The 15972-nt window shown below is 44.7% G+C and overlaps 1 protein-coding gene across 1 annotated transcript in view; it reads right to left on the bottom strand.

Moving 5' to 3' along the window:
- The window catches only part of XPOT (exportin for tRNA), a gene marked incomplete in the record, with an annotated part of 105671 nt that overhangs the window by 4795 nt on the left and 84904 nt on the right, over positions 1–15972 (bottom strand). Inside the window, 2 exon segments of the mRNA XM_077470090.1 lie at positions 9160–9275; positions 9393–9509. Of these exon segments, the coding sequence (XP_077326216.1) occupies positions 9160–9275; positions 9393–9509 (233 nt within the window).

Here is a 15972-nt window from a genome sequence, read left to right as displayed (position 1 = left end):
CATCTTGAAGTCTTTTGTGGTATTTGTGGATGAGGCTCTTAATCTTTTCAGATCGGTAAAGCTGCCCCATCCCTCTTGGCAAAAAGCCTCCAGTTCCTGGAATTCTTGGGCTGTCTTGCATGAACTGCACGTCTGAGATCTCCCCAGAATGGCTAAATAATATTGAGTTCAGGAGACTGAGATGGCCACTCCAATACTTTCAAATTTATTCTGTTGTATTTAGGCAATGGCAGATCGACTTGGACTTGTGTTTTTGGATCATTGTCCTGTTAGAATTTCCAAAATACATCCCATGTGCAGCTTCCTGACTGATGAATGAAAAATGTTCCGCCTCTATTTTTTGTGATAACATACTGCATTCATCTTGCCTACAATTTTGACCAAATTTACTGTGCATTTGTATCTCACATCCCCAAAACATCAGCAATCCACCTCCGTAACTTTCAAAGGCCTTGTTGACTCATCTCCAAAATGTAGCGTTTATGGTTGTGGCCAAAAAGGTAAATTTTGGTCTCATCACGCCAAATGACTTTGTGGCAGAAAAAATTGAAGCTCGTCTCTGTGCTGTTAGGTGTATTGTAAGTAGGATACTTTGTGGCATTTGCGTAGTAATGGCTTTCTTCTGGGGACTCAACCATGCAGCCCATCTTTCAAATGCCTCCTTATTGTGAATCTTGAAACAGCCCACAACACATGTTTTCAGAGAGTCCTGCATTTTATCTGAAGCTATTTGTGGGCTTTTCTTTGCATCCTAAACAAATTTTCCTGGCAGTTGTGGCCAACATTTTAGTTGGTCTACCTGACTGTGGTTTGGTATCAACAGAACCCCTCATTTTGCATTTGTTGATTAGAGTTTGAACACTGCCGATCGGCATTCTCAATTCCTTGGATATCTTTTTATAGCCTTTTTCCTGTTTTATACAGTTCAACTACCTTTTCCTGCAGATCCTTTGACAATTTTTTTTTGCTTTCCCCCATGACTGAGAATCCAGACATGTCCGTGCAGCACTGGATGAAAGATACAAGGGTCTGCCAGGGAGTCCAGAAACTCTCCAACCTTTTATACACACACTATTACAAGCAAACCGATCACAGGTGAGGATGGTTACCTTTAATGCAATTCAAACCCCTCTGTGTCAACTTGTGTGCATGTTATCAGGACAAAATCACCAGGGCATGTAAAATTGATCAGGGCCCTCCTCTCGGAGTTTGGGGCAGTATCGGGCCTGAAGGTCAATCAGTCCAAATCGGAGGCCATGAACATTAATCTAGCTGTTTCAACCCAGACCACTGTACAGGCCTCTTTCCCATTTCGATGGAGCAAACAGGCCTCTCCCCTACCTTGGCATTAAACTCACTACAAATGTATCCACCTTGTACGAGGCTAATTACGCCCCCCTTCTCTCTTCCACATCAGAGGATTTACAGAATTGGCAGAACCATGGTCTTTCCTGGATGGGTAGGATAGGCACTGTTAAAATGATGACCCTCCCTAGGATTCTTTACTATTTTAGGTCCCTCCCGGTTCCAGTCCCCGCAACATTTTTTAAACAACTCCAATCATTAATCTTTCAATTTATTTGGAGTAAAGGGGGTTGCAGGGTGGCCCGATCTTCCCTGTATGCTGCAAAGGGGCAGGGGGGATTAGGGGTTCCACACTTCTTACACTACTATAGAGTGGCTCAACTGACACAGCTTTACCACATCTACTCTACCACCGACCGGACTGGGTTAATTTAGAGGCTCAGGCGTGCTCTCCCCTCCCCATGGATCTTTTAATGTGGTTACCTTCTAGAGAGCATAGGGCCATCCTGAGCCCTTCCCTCTCCCACTCTTTGGACCTATGGGATAGGATGTGCAAAATATACCCTTTACGGTCACCGCATATCCCAGTGGCTCCTATTTTTGGTAATCCGCACTTTCCCCCAGGGCAACTGTTTTCTTGGTGGACCAATAAAGGCCTGTTCAGGATAGCACATTTCATAGACCATAGAGGCATCAAAAAACTTTCTTATTTTCAGGACACCCTTGAAATGCCTTTGACGGAGACATTTCGATTCTCTCAAATTATTCACTATATTCAATCACTTGGTCAAAGTCAGGGAGATATTAACGCTAGAACACTTTATGAAAATAAATGTCTCAAAGCACCTGGGGCACGGGGAAGCATCTCAGAGTTGTACGCCTTGCTAACAGTCCGAAACTCTAAGCTTCCTTATCAAACAGCTTGGGAAGCGGACTTGGGGCAGACGATTGACGGGGATGTTTGGTCCAAGTGGTCAGCCGGGGTGCACAGGGGAATTTTGAACACCTCCCTTGTGGAGGCCGGCTATAAAGTACTGTCGCGTTGGTATCTGGTTCCAGCGCGGATAGCCAAAATACACCCAGAGGCGTCGCCCCTCTGCTTCAGAGGGTGCGGTCAAGAGGGAACAATGTTCCACATATGGTGGTCCTGTCCAAAAGTTAAAAGATTCTGGATAAGAATTTTCAATTTGGTGTATTCGGTGACCGGAGTGAATATACCTAAAAATGTTAAAACAGCGCTATTTTCTGACCTCTCAAGTAACCTGTCTAAACACCTCAGATCCCTAATTTCTTACATTTTTTTGGCAGCTAGGATTGCCATAGCGCGTGCATGGAAAACTCCTCAAATAAACCTGGCGCTCGTCAAAAATAAAATTTCCTGGATCATGATTAATGAAAAATTGACTAGTATTCTCAGAGACCAACAAAACCGATTTGAAAAGACATGGAATCCCTGGGTTAAATATCTTCAGTCACCGTGAGGGGGGGGGGGGGGATTAGTGGGCTGGAGCGTGGGGATCGTCTATACACTCTCTCTTTTTCCCCCCTTTTACTCCCTTTTTCTTTTCCCTTCTTCTTCCGCTCTACTTTTTTTCTTTTCTTTTCTCCTTTGTTTCTTTTCTTCTTTTACTCTATCTTTTACGAAAAGGGCCACTTTGCTCCCATAGTTTGGATTTCAAATGTGTAAAAGTGGACTTTATGGAGCGTCTAAAACAGCAAGCGTTCACCATTACATGATTACTACAACTCAGATCTGGCTTACTGATCTCCAACTCACGACAATTTTCTATGGTAAGCCACAAAGGCTTTTGTTAATATTGTCTGATATTCAATGAATAGTCCTGGCAGGTGAAGGTTGGTTGTTCAATAATTTACCAGTTTGTTGATGTGTGTTATAATATGAATACTTATGGCCTCTCTCGTACGGATCTGAGATTCACAACTGTACTATGAAAGTGAACTAAATATGTATAGAAGTGAACCCTTGTTATTGATGGAAAAAAGACCAAGTTAGACTTACCGGTAACTTGTTTTCCAGAAGTCTTTCAGGACAGCACCTGAGAGATAGCGACTCCACCCTCCTCGTTAGGAAACACCTTCTTCCTCCAGACTTTAAAGGGAGGCGCCTCCCTACCACACATCAGTTGTAGAAGAGAACCTCCGGCCCCGGCTGGAACACATAAACACATACGTTAGTCACAGCGTAGCATAATATAATACCATAGGGCGGGATGCTTGCTGTCCTGAAAGACTTCTGGAAAACAAGTTACCGGTAAGTCTAACTTGGTCTTTCCCAAGGCGTCTTTCAGGACAGCACCTGAGAGGATAACAGAGACTTACCCCTTAGGGCGGGACAACAGCTTGCAGGACCTTTCTGCCAAACGCCTGATCGCTGGCAGAAGTGAGATCCAGTCTATAATGTTTCACAAATGTGTGAAAACTCGACCACGTCGCCGCCTTGCAGATCTGCTCAGGGGTGGCACCAGCTCTCTCTGCCCACGTAGACGCCAGAGCTCTGGTTGAGTGTGCACAAATTCCTGCTGGAGGAGATAACCCTGCCTGGGAATATGCCTCTGAGATAGCTAATTTCAGCCATCTAGCTAAAGTAACTTTAGAAGCCTGAAAACCCTTTTTTCTTCCTGAGAAAAGTACAAACAGTGAATCTGAACGCCTGAAGGACTCCGTCCTTTTTAAATAACTCAGCAGAGTCCTTCTGACGTCCAAAGTATGGAAAGAAGTCTCCTTATTTCCTTTGGGGTTAACACAAAACGTTGGCAGTACTATGTCCTGTATACGGTTCTGAACTGAAGCTACCTTCGGTAAGAATTTTGCATCTGTTCTAAGAATAACTCTGTCAGGAAAAATGGAAAGATATGGTTCTTTAATTGACAGAGCATTTAGCTCACTGATCCTGCGTGCAGAGACAATGGCAATCAGAAACACGGTTTTTAATGTGAGAAACCTAAGGGAAGCCTCCACAAGAGGCTCAAAAGGCCCTTTTGTTAGAGACTGTAGGACTACCGACAAATCCCATCTAGGAAAAACCTTAACAGGAGCTGGCCTAGATCTTTTAAGAGCTCTAAAGAACCTGATCACCAGCGGATCTGAGGCCACAGATTTTTCTAAGAACACCGTCAGGGCTGCTACTTGCACCTTCAGGGTACTAACTGCCAGTCCCTTGTCTGCACCATCTTGTAAAAACTCCAAGATGGAGACAAGGCTCCCTGTCACCTGGGCGGCTGACAAACACCAAGTTTCATAACGCTTCCAGACCTTAGAATAAATGGCCCTCGTAACCCTTTTCCTACTTGCTAAAAGGGTCGAGATCAAACGGTTGGAAAACCCCTTGCTCCTAAGGAGCTGCCTTTCAGAAAACCAGGCCGTGAGAGCCAGGCTGGCCACTCCTGGATGGTTCACTGGGCCCTGCAACAACAGATCGTGTCTGAGGGGCAGACGCCAACAAGGCTTGATTGCCAGGCCTAGAACTGTCGAAAACCAAGCCCTTTTTGGCCAAAAGGGCGTGATTAGAATAACTGGTACCTTCTCCCTCTGAATTTTTCTTAAAATTAACGGGATTAACTGAAATGGGGGGAAAGCATAGCAAAGACGAAATTCCCATGGATAAGCTAGCGCATCTGTGCCCAGCGAGCCATCGCGACTGTCCAGGGAAAAGAACTGGGGAACCTGGGCGTTCACCCTTGAGGCGAACAGGTCTACTTCTGGTAAACCCCATTTTCCGGCAATCATTGTGAATACCTCCGGATTTAGAGACCATTCTGCTTCCCGAATAGCGTTTCTGCTTAGGAAGTCCGCTACCCTGTTTAGATCCCCTTTTAGGTGGACTGCTGATAGGGATAACAAATGTTTTTCCGCCCACCGAAGAATCTCCATGGCCAGTACCTGAAGCGACCTGCTTCTTGTACCCCCCTGTCTGTTTAAATAAGCCACTGCCGTGGCATTGTCTGTTAGGACCTGGACGTGATGGGACTGCAGTTCCTGAACAAACAACTCCAGAGCTAAGGCAATCGCCTTGAGTTCCCTCCAGTTTGAGGACCTTATTGTCTCCTCTTTGGCCCAGGACCCCTGAGTGAAACGTGTTCCTAGATGGGCTCCCCACCCCCAGGAACTGGCGTCGGTTGTTAGTCTTTTCCCGACTGGAAAAGCCCAGACTAACCCTTCCGATAAGACCTCCTGTCTTTTCCACCACCATAGGGACCTTTTTACCTGGGTTGACATTCTCACCTCTGCCTCTAGGGATGCCACTGTGTGATCCCAAGATTTTAGAAGGAAAGCCTGCAGACACCTGAAATGCATTCTTGCCCACTGGACTGCTGGCATTGCTGAAGTCAGAACTCCCAAAGCTGACATAACCTGTCTTACTGTCAGATTTTGGCTGGTCTGTAATAAAGACACTGCACCGGAAATCCTGTCCTTTTTGTCTAAGGGAAGGAAGATTTTTTGCTCCACCGAATTTATTAGAAACCCTAAAACCGAATCTCCTGAGATGGGTTTAGGGACGACTTTTGGAGGTTCAAAATCCAACCCAACGCCTCCAGATGGCTGCGAGCTTTGCCTAGATTGGTCTGCAATTCCTCGCTGGATGGGGCGAAAAACAGCAGATCGTCTAAATAAGGAATAACTGCGATTCCCTGAAGACGCAGTGGCGCTAAAGCTTCTGCCATTATTTTGGTAAAAATTCGGGGAGATGATGACAGGCCGAAGGGTAGGGCCCTGAACTGGAGATGATGAACCATACCCCCCAACCTCACCGCCAGCCTGAGAAACTTCTGAGACTGGGGAGAGATCGGAACATGTAGGTATGCGTCTTTTAAATCTACTGACGCCATAAAACATCCTGGCGTCAACAGGTTTCTGACCGAAAAAATTGAGTCCATTTTGAACTTCCTGTACCTTATGGACTCGTTTAAAGGTTTTAGGTTGAGAATCAACCGAAACTTCCCTGTCGGTTTCTTTACTAGGAAAACATGGGAATAAAACCCCTCCTGCTGTTCTTGCAGGGGTACCTGTACTACTACGCCCTGTTGCATCAGTTCCTCTAGAGAGGACTTCGTGGCCAGGGCCCTTACTGGATCCCGCGGGGTGTTGGTAATCAGGAACCTTTTTGGGGGGTCGTTGACAAACTCGAGTGAGTAACCCTGCGCGAGAGTGGTCAGGATAAACTGATTTGAAGTTATCCCTGACCACTGCGGAAGAAATTCTTGTAGTCTTCCGCCCACCCGCAGAGACGAGTCATTGCGATTTTTCGGCCTGTGTAGGAGGACGGAAGAGAATTCCGCCTCTACCCTCCGGCTTCGGGGCGGACCAACTTTTCCTTCTCCCTTGCAACTTGCTGTCCTGATCCTGAGTTTTTTGAGGTCGAAAAAGACGCTTTGGTACCTGCTTTTTCTTTTTGACCGGAAAGGATCTCTTTTTATCGGCTGTCCTGTCAAGAATATTATCGAGGTCAGAGCCGAAGAGCAAGTCTCCTGAAAAGGGTAACCCACACAGCTTATTCTTTGAAGCCGAGTCACCCGGCCAGGTTTTAAGCCATAAGGCTCTTCTTGCAGCATTAGTTAGAGCTGCTGACCTGGCCGATATCTTAATTGCCTCAGCTGAGGCATCTGCAACATAGGCCACTGCCGTAATCAGGGTAGGAAAAGAATCTAAGATTTCCTGTTTAGGGGAATCTGCAGCTATATGTGACTAACTGGTTAATCCAGTATTCTAAATTTCTGGCTACACACGTTGTGGCCATTGCTGGTTTTAAATTGCTCATAACTGATTGCCATGATCTCTTGAGCAAAAGATCCATGCGTTTGTCCATCGGATCTTTCAAAACTCCCATATCCTCAAAGGACAGATCTGTGGACCTTGAAACCTGGGAAAAGGCGGCATCCAGTCTGGGCACCTTGTTCCATACTGCTGCAGGGTCCTCCTCGAAAGGAAAACGCCTTTGTGGGCTTTGGAGAAAAAGGGCTTTTTCTCTGGATCCTGCCATTCTTTCCTAATGGCCTCAGAGATGACCGGATGAACTGGGAATGTTCGGCCCTTAGGCTCATCCAACCCAGCATACATGCGGTCATGGAGTGATAATTCCTTTTTCTCCTCACTTAAACCAAGCGTAGCATGAATGGCTTTAAGGAGCCCATCGACCTCTTCAAGGGACAGTTTGAATTTAGAGGGGGCTACCTCAGAATCCTCCAACTCCTCTTCCGAATCTTTAACGGAAAGAGCAGTGGACTGCTTTTCCCTATCTGAAGGGTCTTCAGGCAGAGATTCTAACACCGGGATTGAGAGAGACCCCTGGGAAGACTCTGAAGTGGAAGGCTGACTAGCAGCCGGGTTTGCTAGTGAGTCACGAAAATTCTGGATCGTGGCGTACAGCTCCTTCTTTACAGAGGCCACCAGATCCTCACATACAGAGGCAGATTCCTCTTTAACTAAAGAAGTAATGCAGGGACTGCATAAGGTTTTCTTCCAATTTTCTCCCAGCTTGGCCCTGCAAGAAGGACATCTTTTCTTTGGGTCAGAGCTCTTAGCCTATGAAGAAAAAGACAAAAAAGGGAAAAAAAAACAGGGAACCCTTAGTGAGACCCAGTCTCAGCTTTGATAGGGATCACCACACAGGTGCACTAAGAAGAAACCAGTCAGCTTCTAGTGCCCAGACAGGCCCCTTGCCACCAGGGGGGAAAAAAGAAAGGAGAGAGCGAGACCAAACGCCAGGAAATAGAAAAAGAAAGGCAGACTTTAACTGCTGCCTCTTACCTGGGCCTTGCTGGTGCCTGTGCCTGTCCCCACCGCTGCAGACGCTGAATCTTCCATAATCAGCTGTGCAGAGATCCACTTGTGGCTAAACGCCGCCTCCGGAGTCACGCCGTGCAGCTGCACCGGACCGGAAGCGGAAATAGGCACCAGCACCTGTCCTCCCTCCTCCCCCCTGCGTCCACGCCGGAAACGACGTTTCAGCTGACCCGATGACCCGCTCTGTCACTTCCGGCGCGACCGCCGAAAACAAACATGGCGGCGGCACACGCGCGCCGCCGCGCCTACGAACGTGCGGGCCACCGAGTCTTCGGCTCTCTCCGAGCACAAGAGGGGAAGAGGAGCCCGCTTGCTACCGCTGACGAGGCGTGGGTAGGTCGGGAGGACAGCGGGTCTCTAAAGGAGGAAAAAAAGGGAAAGAAGCCTAGTCCCTCAGGAACACCTAAGAGAAACAGACTCCTTCCCAAAAGGTGTTCCCTCCGGGCCGGAGGAAACACAAAAACTGATGTGTGGTAGGGAGGCGCCTCCCTTTAAAGTCTGGAGGAAGAAGGTGTTTCCTAACGAGGAGGGTGGAGTCGCTATCTCTCAGGTGCTGTCCTGAAAGACGCCTTGGGAAATATAACTTCAATAAAAATTATTGGAAGAAAATTGATCAGGGCCATTTGGGTAGTTTCTGTTGCCATTTATGAGATATATATATATAAAAAAAAGTAAACAGTTGATTGGTAATAACACTAACCCATGGGTGACAAATGTTTTTGCGTTAATTATATTCTCTGCAAAATGGCCAAGAATTCATAAAATCTGCCAGGGTATGTAAACTTATGAGCTATAATTATATATAATATACATACACACACACACACACACACACACACACCCAGCATAAATTAATACACAAGAACATTTTCCAAAATCTTGACAAAACTGTTTTATGGAACATTTGTTTGGCTCATTACATGAAAGGTTAATAGCAGAACTTATATTACAAAATCTTCAGTTTTACTCAAAAATAGCTGATGCAAAAATGAATCCACCCCACAAACACTACTAAGGCTAAGGCTATAGGATTACTGGAGCGTGCCAACCTACCAATATGGTTTGGGCATCTGCAAGGTCAAAACTTGGTTTCAGCGGAGCCAAAAAGCATGCAGGAAAAATATGTTTGTAGACAAAATCTGCAAAGCCAACCAATCCATCTTTACCAGCTGGAAAAAAATTAATAAAATAAGTTAAATTGGCTTCTGAATGCAAACATAAGAAACCTATAAGACGCAAAGAAAAAAAAAAAAAAAAAAAAAAAAAAAAAAAAAAAAGGCACTCACCCCACAGTTCTACTAATTTGGAGAGTATGATGAAGCAGGTTTTTTGAGCAATGGGATCTGGATAATCTACAGCTCCTTGAATGACTGTGAATAATACACGTTCCACATTCTCAGCATCTGTACCATAAACAGAGGAAAGTCATTCTATCTGTACCAAAAATATTTTATATATGTTAAAGATCAAAAATATAATGGATATTCACAAATGTGTCAAATTTCAGGGTAACATTTAAAAAAAAAAAAAGTCATCATTCCCTGCTCTGTTTCAGTCGTTTTGCACAGGGAAGCCTGGATCCTCCTTTGCTCTGGTCCCTCTTTGCTGCTCCTGGCCCCTCCCTACTGTCGAGTGCACCCACAGCAAGCAGCTTGCAATGGAGGCGGCCGAGCTGCAGCACTGTGGGTCCATTCAGACATGGAGCTGCTATTTGGCCCCGACCTCCCTCTGTCGATTGGCTGAGACACAGCAGCGAACGCCATTGGCTCCTGCAACTGTCAAAATCAGCCAACCCCGGGGTGGGCTCTGAGTCACAGACGTTTGCTGCAGACATTGCTGGACAGAGATGGGGCTCAGGTAAGTATTCGGGGGTACAAGGGAGGCTGCTACACAGAAGGCTTTATTTTAATTTTTTTTTAACGCAATGCATTCTATGAATAAAAATAAACACACCTTCTGCCTTTACAACTCCTTAGATACGGTGGAAGCATTTGTTTTTCCTTTCTCCTACTTTTGTTTTAAACTTTGCAATCCTGCCATTAATAAAAAAAAAAAAAAAAAAAAAAAAAAAAAAACGACATAAAAGCAGAATGCAACGATTTGCAAATCTCTTGCAAACTATTTTTTTTATTCATGATAGAAAAGATATCAAGTGTTTAAATCAAATGAACGATTTAAAAAAAACAATTAGGTAATTTTGAAATTGATGGCAGTAACACGTTTCAAAGTTAGGACAGAGCCATATTTATAAAGGTGTAGCATCCTCTCTTTTAAAACACACTGTAAACATCTGGGAACTACGAAAACAAAAAAATGCTGAAGTTTTGGGAGAGGTTTAGAACTGCTCAACAGTCCTGGATCATATTTGCCGTATTCTTAGTTTCAATTTGTATGACCACAGAAGTTTTCCACTTTGCAACAGACCATTTTAAATGATCTTTGGCGCAGAGAAGACAGAAGCATTTATGGAGCTTTAACTTGCATTTTTCCAGGCAATGGCCATCACCGAATCATAACGATTAGAAGCAGGGAAGCAAACACCGCTCCAGGTGAGACAATCATGTAATCCCTTTATGAGCCACGGGGTGCTGGTTCAGTATGTGGCCTGAGCAATCCAAGCAATAGCAGAAAAAGAGCTGACACACTCCGATTTTTAAGAAAAATTACAAGCTTTTGTAATAAAAACCAAAAAACTACAGACATCACAGACACAAGATACAGGATAGCAGCAACTTGGTTAATGCATGTCACGCAGAATGAGCTTAATCAGGTCATGATTAATCGCATTTTGCACGAAACGCGTTAACCATGTTGTTGCTATCCTGTACCCGTATTTTGGGATTTTTATTAATGACATTTTGCAAATTTTCTGAAGATTGGAGTGTGGTCAGCTCTTTTTCTGCCATCACAGAATCATGCCGGTTTTTAATGCAGTGCCGTCTGAGGGCCCAAAAATCACAGGCATCCAATATTGTGTTTTGGGCTTTTCCCTTGCGCATAGAGATTTCTCCAGGTTCTTGTAATCTTTTGACATTATCTACTGTAGATGATAGTGTAACAACATCACATTGGGCGTGATGACGTCAGCGCGTAGCCCCATGTGATCTCAGGACAGGTGTACGTTTGTTTGCAGGCAAAGAGATTACGCGCATATGATTTTTTTTTTTAATCCTGCAAGTAGCAATTTGGCTTTTCTTTTTAATAAAATTGGTTGATTATGTTACACTATTTGAGCCTTTTTCTTCCTATGTATACTTTGTGGATGATCTGGAGTTATCGATGTGAGTGGAGTGGTGGCTATAACGTGATCAGACTTCCATAAAGGGTTTCCCCATACCTTGCAGAGGTTATTCTGCTTGCCCATGCAACCATCCTAGAGATAGGTGGTCCCGAGTACAGTGGGGCAAAAAAAGTATTTAGTCAGCCACCAATAGTGCAAGTTCTCCCACTTAAAAAGATGAGGGGCCTGTCATTATCATAGGTATACCTCAACTATGAGAGACAAAATGTGGAAACAAATCCAGACAATCACACTGTCTGATTTTTGAAAAGAATTTACCGTATATACTCGAGTATAGGCCGACCCGAATATAAGCAGAGGCCCCCAATTTACCCCCAAAAAAACTGGCAAACTTATTGACTCGTGTATAAGCCGAGGGTGAGACATGCCTGTCCATCCCTGTGTGTGTGTCCGTCCATCCCTGTGTGTCCGTCCATCCCTGTGTGTCCGTCCATCCATCCCTGTGTGTGTGTGTGTCCGTCCATCCATCCCTGTGTGTGTGTGTGTCCGTCCATCCATCCATCCCTGTGTGTGTGTGTCTCCATCCATCCATCCCTGTGTGTGTGTGTCTCCATCCATCCATCCATCCATCCCTGTGTGTGTGTGTCTCCATCCATCCCTGTGTGTGTGTGTATCCATCCATCCATCCATCCCTGTGTGTGTGTGTGTCTCCATCCATCCATCCCTGTGTGTGTGTGTCTCCATCCGTGTGTGTGTGTGTGTGTGTGTGTGTGTGTGTGTGTGTGTGTGTGTGTGTGTGTGTGTGTGTGTGTGTGTGTGTGTGTCCAGCCTACCTGTGTCCCGAGCCTTTGTCCCGAGCCTCCGTCCCGTGTCGTGCCTTGCCTTCGTCCCGTCCCGTCCTGTCCCGTGCCGTGCGTTGCCTTGCCTCCGTCCCGTGCCCTCTTCGTCGGCGGCCATTGTAAAATTCAAAAGCCGCGCCTCCTCCTTCGCCTGTGATAGGCGGAACACTGAATTTCCCAGCAGCCTGTGTTCCGCCTATCACGGACGTCGTATCATCCTCGTCCGTAGTACGAGGATGAGCGGATGCCCGTGATAGGCGGAACACAGGCTGCTGGGAAATTCAGTGTTCCGCCTATCACAGGCGAAGGCGGAGCCGGAGGCGCGGCTTTTGAATCAGAATGGCCGCTGTCTGTCTGCTCGACACGCTGATCGAGCGGGCAGACAGCGATGACTCGAGTATAAGCCGAGGGGGGCACTTTCAGCCTCAAAAAAGAGGCTGAAAATCTCGGCTTATACTCGAGTATATACGGTATTTGCAAATTATGGTGGAAAATAAGTATTTTGTCACCTACAAACAAGATTTATGGCTCTCGCAGACCTGTATCTTTTTTCTTTTTTTAAGAGACTCCTCTGTCCTCCACTCATTACCTGTATTAATGGCACCTGTTTGAGGTTGTGGACAGGTGTCTTTTATACTGATAAGTTCAAACAGTTCACACTCACAGACCAAAGAGCTGTCGAAGGACACCAGGAACAAAATTGTAGACCTGCATCAGGCTGGGAAGACTGAATCTGCAATAGGCAAGCAGCTTGGTGTGAAGAAATCAACTGTAGGAGCAATAATTAGAAAATGGAAGAAATACAAGACCACTGATAATCTCCCTCAATATGGGCCTCCATGCAAGATCTGATGCACATGATCACAAGAACGGTGAGCAAAAATCCCCAGAACCATACAGGGGGACCTAGTGAAAGACCTGCAGAGAGCTGGGACCAACGTAACAAAGCCTATCATCAGTAACACACTACGCCATCAAGGACTCAGATCCTGCAGTATCAGACTTGTCCCCCTGCTTAAGCCAGTACATGTCCGGGCCCGTCTGAGGTTTGCTAGAGAGCATTTGGATGATCCAGAAGAGGATTGGGAGAATGTCAGATGAAACCAAAGTAGAACTGTTTGGTAGAAACACAAAACTCGTCGTGTTTGGAGGAGAGAGAATGCTGAGTTGCAACCAAAGAACACCATACCTATTGTGAAGCATGGGGGTGGCAATATCATGCTTTGGGGCTGATTCTCTGCAAAGGGAACCGGGTGACAGTTCCGTGTACATGAAAGAATAAATGGGGCCATGTATCATGAGATTCTGAGTGCAAATCTCCTCCCATCAGCAAGGGCATTGAAGATGAAACGTGGCTGGGTCTTTCAATGATCCCAAACACACCGCCCGGGCAATGGAGTGGCTTCGTAAGAAGCATTTCAAGGTCCTGGAGTGGTCTAGACAGTCTCCAGATCTCAACCCCGAAGAAAACCTTTGGAGGGAGTTGAAAGTATGTTGCCCAGCGACAGCCCCAAAACATCACTGCTTTAGAGGAGATCTGCATAGAGGAATGGGCCAACATACCAGCAACAGCGTGTGACAACCTTTTGAAGACTTGCAGAAAACGTTTGACCTCTCTCATTGCCAACAAACGATATTTAACAAAGTATTGAGATGAACTTTTGATATTGACAAAATATTTTCCACCATAATTTGCAAATAAATTCTTTCAAAAATCAGACAATGTGATCGTCTGGATTTGTTTCCACATTTTGTCGCTCATAGTTGAGGTATACCTATGATGACAATTACAGGCCTCTCATGTTTTTAAGTGGGAGAACTTGCACAATTGGTGGCTGACTAAATAGTTTTTTGCCCCGCTGTATCTGGTAAGAGTCTCAGAATACCGCTCTTGGTGTGACACTGAAGCTAGCTCATCACTTGGTGGAGGTTTCATCTTGCTTCGAGTTCTCAGAGACTTTTCAACAATTTATGGACTGAATATTAAATTTTTGCACTTTACTAATAGCGTGTTAGCACTTCTAATTAAATTCTTCACAACAATTTCCATCTAATCATTTGATTAGTCTAGCTATTTACACACATTTTTTAATTGTTCTGTGGTTATTTATGCGCTAGGTATCTTATTGATTAGCGAGATTGTTATTTTCTGTTTTGTTTAGATGATATAAAGTCTCTGCAAGTTTACATTGGGGAACATTATTCTGCAATTTTTAGACATCTTTCATAGACTGGGGAACCTCTGCCCTTATTTGCCAAATAATGTAAATAAGTTTCAAAATGTTATTCCAGCTCTTCCTTGCTAGTACCACTTTCCTTGTCAGCTTTATGTTGCCCTGTCCCAACTTTTTTTTTGAGATTGATTGCTGCCATCAAGTTCAAAATTACCCTATTTTTTCTAAAAACAGTACATTTTCTTTTTTTCATTTTCCCACATTTCATTGATCGACACTGCTCTCTTCTATTCTTCACCATAAGGTTTAAAGCACCACCTACATGAGTAAAACACTAGGCAGAAAAACGATACCAGCTAGGACTGCCCATAGGTGGTGCAAACACTCTCTCTGCTATAGGCAAATCACTTGGTAAAGCAGATCAAGAAGGATGGGTGCTGTGTTCGTCAATGTATTAAGAGAAAGGGATTTTTCAGTGAGCACGGAAAAATCCAGTTTTCCCTTAAGTTCATTGACGCACACAGTTCTCTTCTATTCTTGACCATAGGGATGCCCCAAAGCAGTGTCTCAATAAGGGGTGGGCAAACGAAACAGAAGCAAATAGGCAAAAAAAATATATAGGGGAAAAAAAAGCTATGGAACCACAGGTCTCACAAGGAAACTAGGTACTTACAGCTGAAACACTAGGCAGACATAATTGGTTTGCCCGTAGCAGAGGGGGATTTATACAAGCTAGGACAGCCAATAGGTGGTGTCGAGTTTTTCTGTCTAGTGTCCTACTCCTGTAGGTGGGGCTATAAACCTTATGGTCAAGTATAGAAGAGAGGTTAGTCAATGAACGTAAAAGAAATATGGGTTTATGAGATTTGAAAATCATTGCATTGTTTTTATGTCAATTTTTCACAGATTCCCAACTATTTTGGAATTGGGGTTGCATTTTCTGCAAATAAGTGACATCAAATTACAACTTGTACCAAAAATGTGTAGGTCCATGGAAGTGATGTAAAGCCCTAGATATGTTGCTTTAAATTTTGTATACAGGGCCGCTTTATATTGAAAAGGTCATACCCATCAAAATGTATAGGGGTCCTAAAGCCAGAGGAGCACTAAAGCACATTTTGTTTTAAGAAATGTGCCAATTTTTACATTTTAAGCGGTGGTATGGGCACAGTAATGGCATTTCACTGCTTTTAGATGGACTTATTCATGAGTCAAGGTCCTGTATACAGTTTAGAATATCTCAACTGCAGGTAAGAAAAGTCAATTGATGGGCCAACAGAAAAATGGTATACTGCAGAAAAAAATTCTGTGCACAAATGCAGTCTGAAGGACTGAGAAATTAAATTGTAAATTAAAGTGATTGTAAAGTCTAGTACTTTTTTGTAGTTAAAAATAACAAACATGTTATACTTAGATGCTCTGTGTAGTGGTTTTGCACAGAGCAGCCTAGATCCTCCTTGAATCGAGTCCCTCTTCGGCACTCTTGGCTCCTCCCTCCTGCTGAATGACCCCACAGCAAGAAGTTTGCTATGGGGGCACCTGAGCCGAGCCACAGCTCGTGTCCATTCAGACACGGAGCCACAGCCTGCCTCCTCCTCATTGGCTGACTGAC

Source organism: Lithobates pipiens, unplaced genomic scaffold (assembly GCF_037356315.1).
Source record: "Lithobates pipiens isolate NorthernLeopardFrog02 unplaced genomic scaffold, aLitPip1_a1.2 Scaffold_8, whole genome shotgun sequence".
Lineage (NCBI taxonomy): Eukaryota > Metazoa > Chordata > Amphibia > Anura > Ranidae > Lithobates > Lithobates pipiens.
The sequence above is the reverse complement of the archived record's forward strand: the minus strand, read 5'-3'. Positions and strand labels throughout refer to the sequence as shown.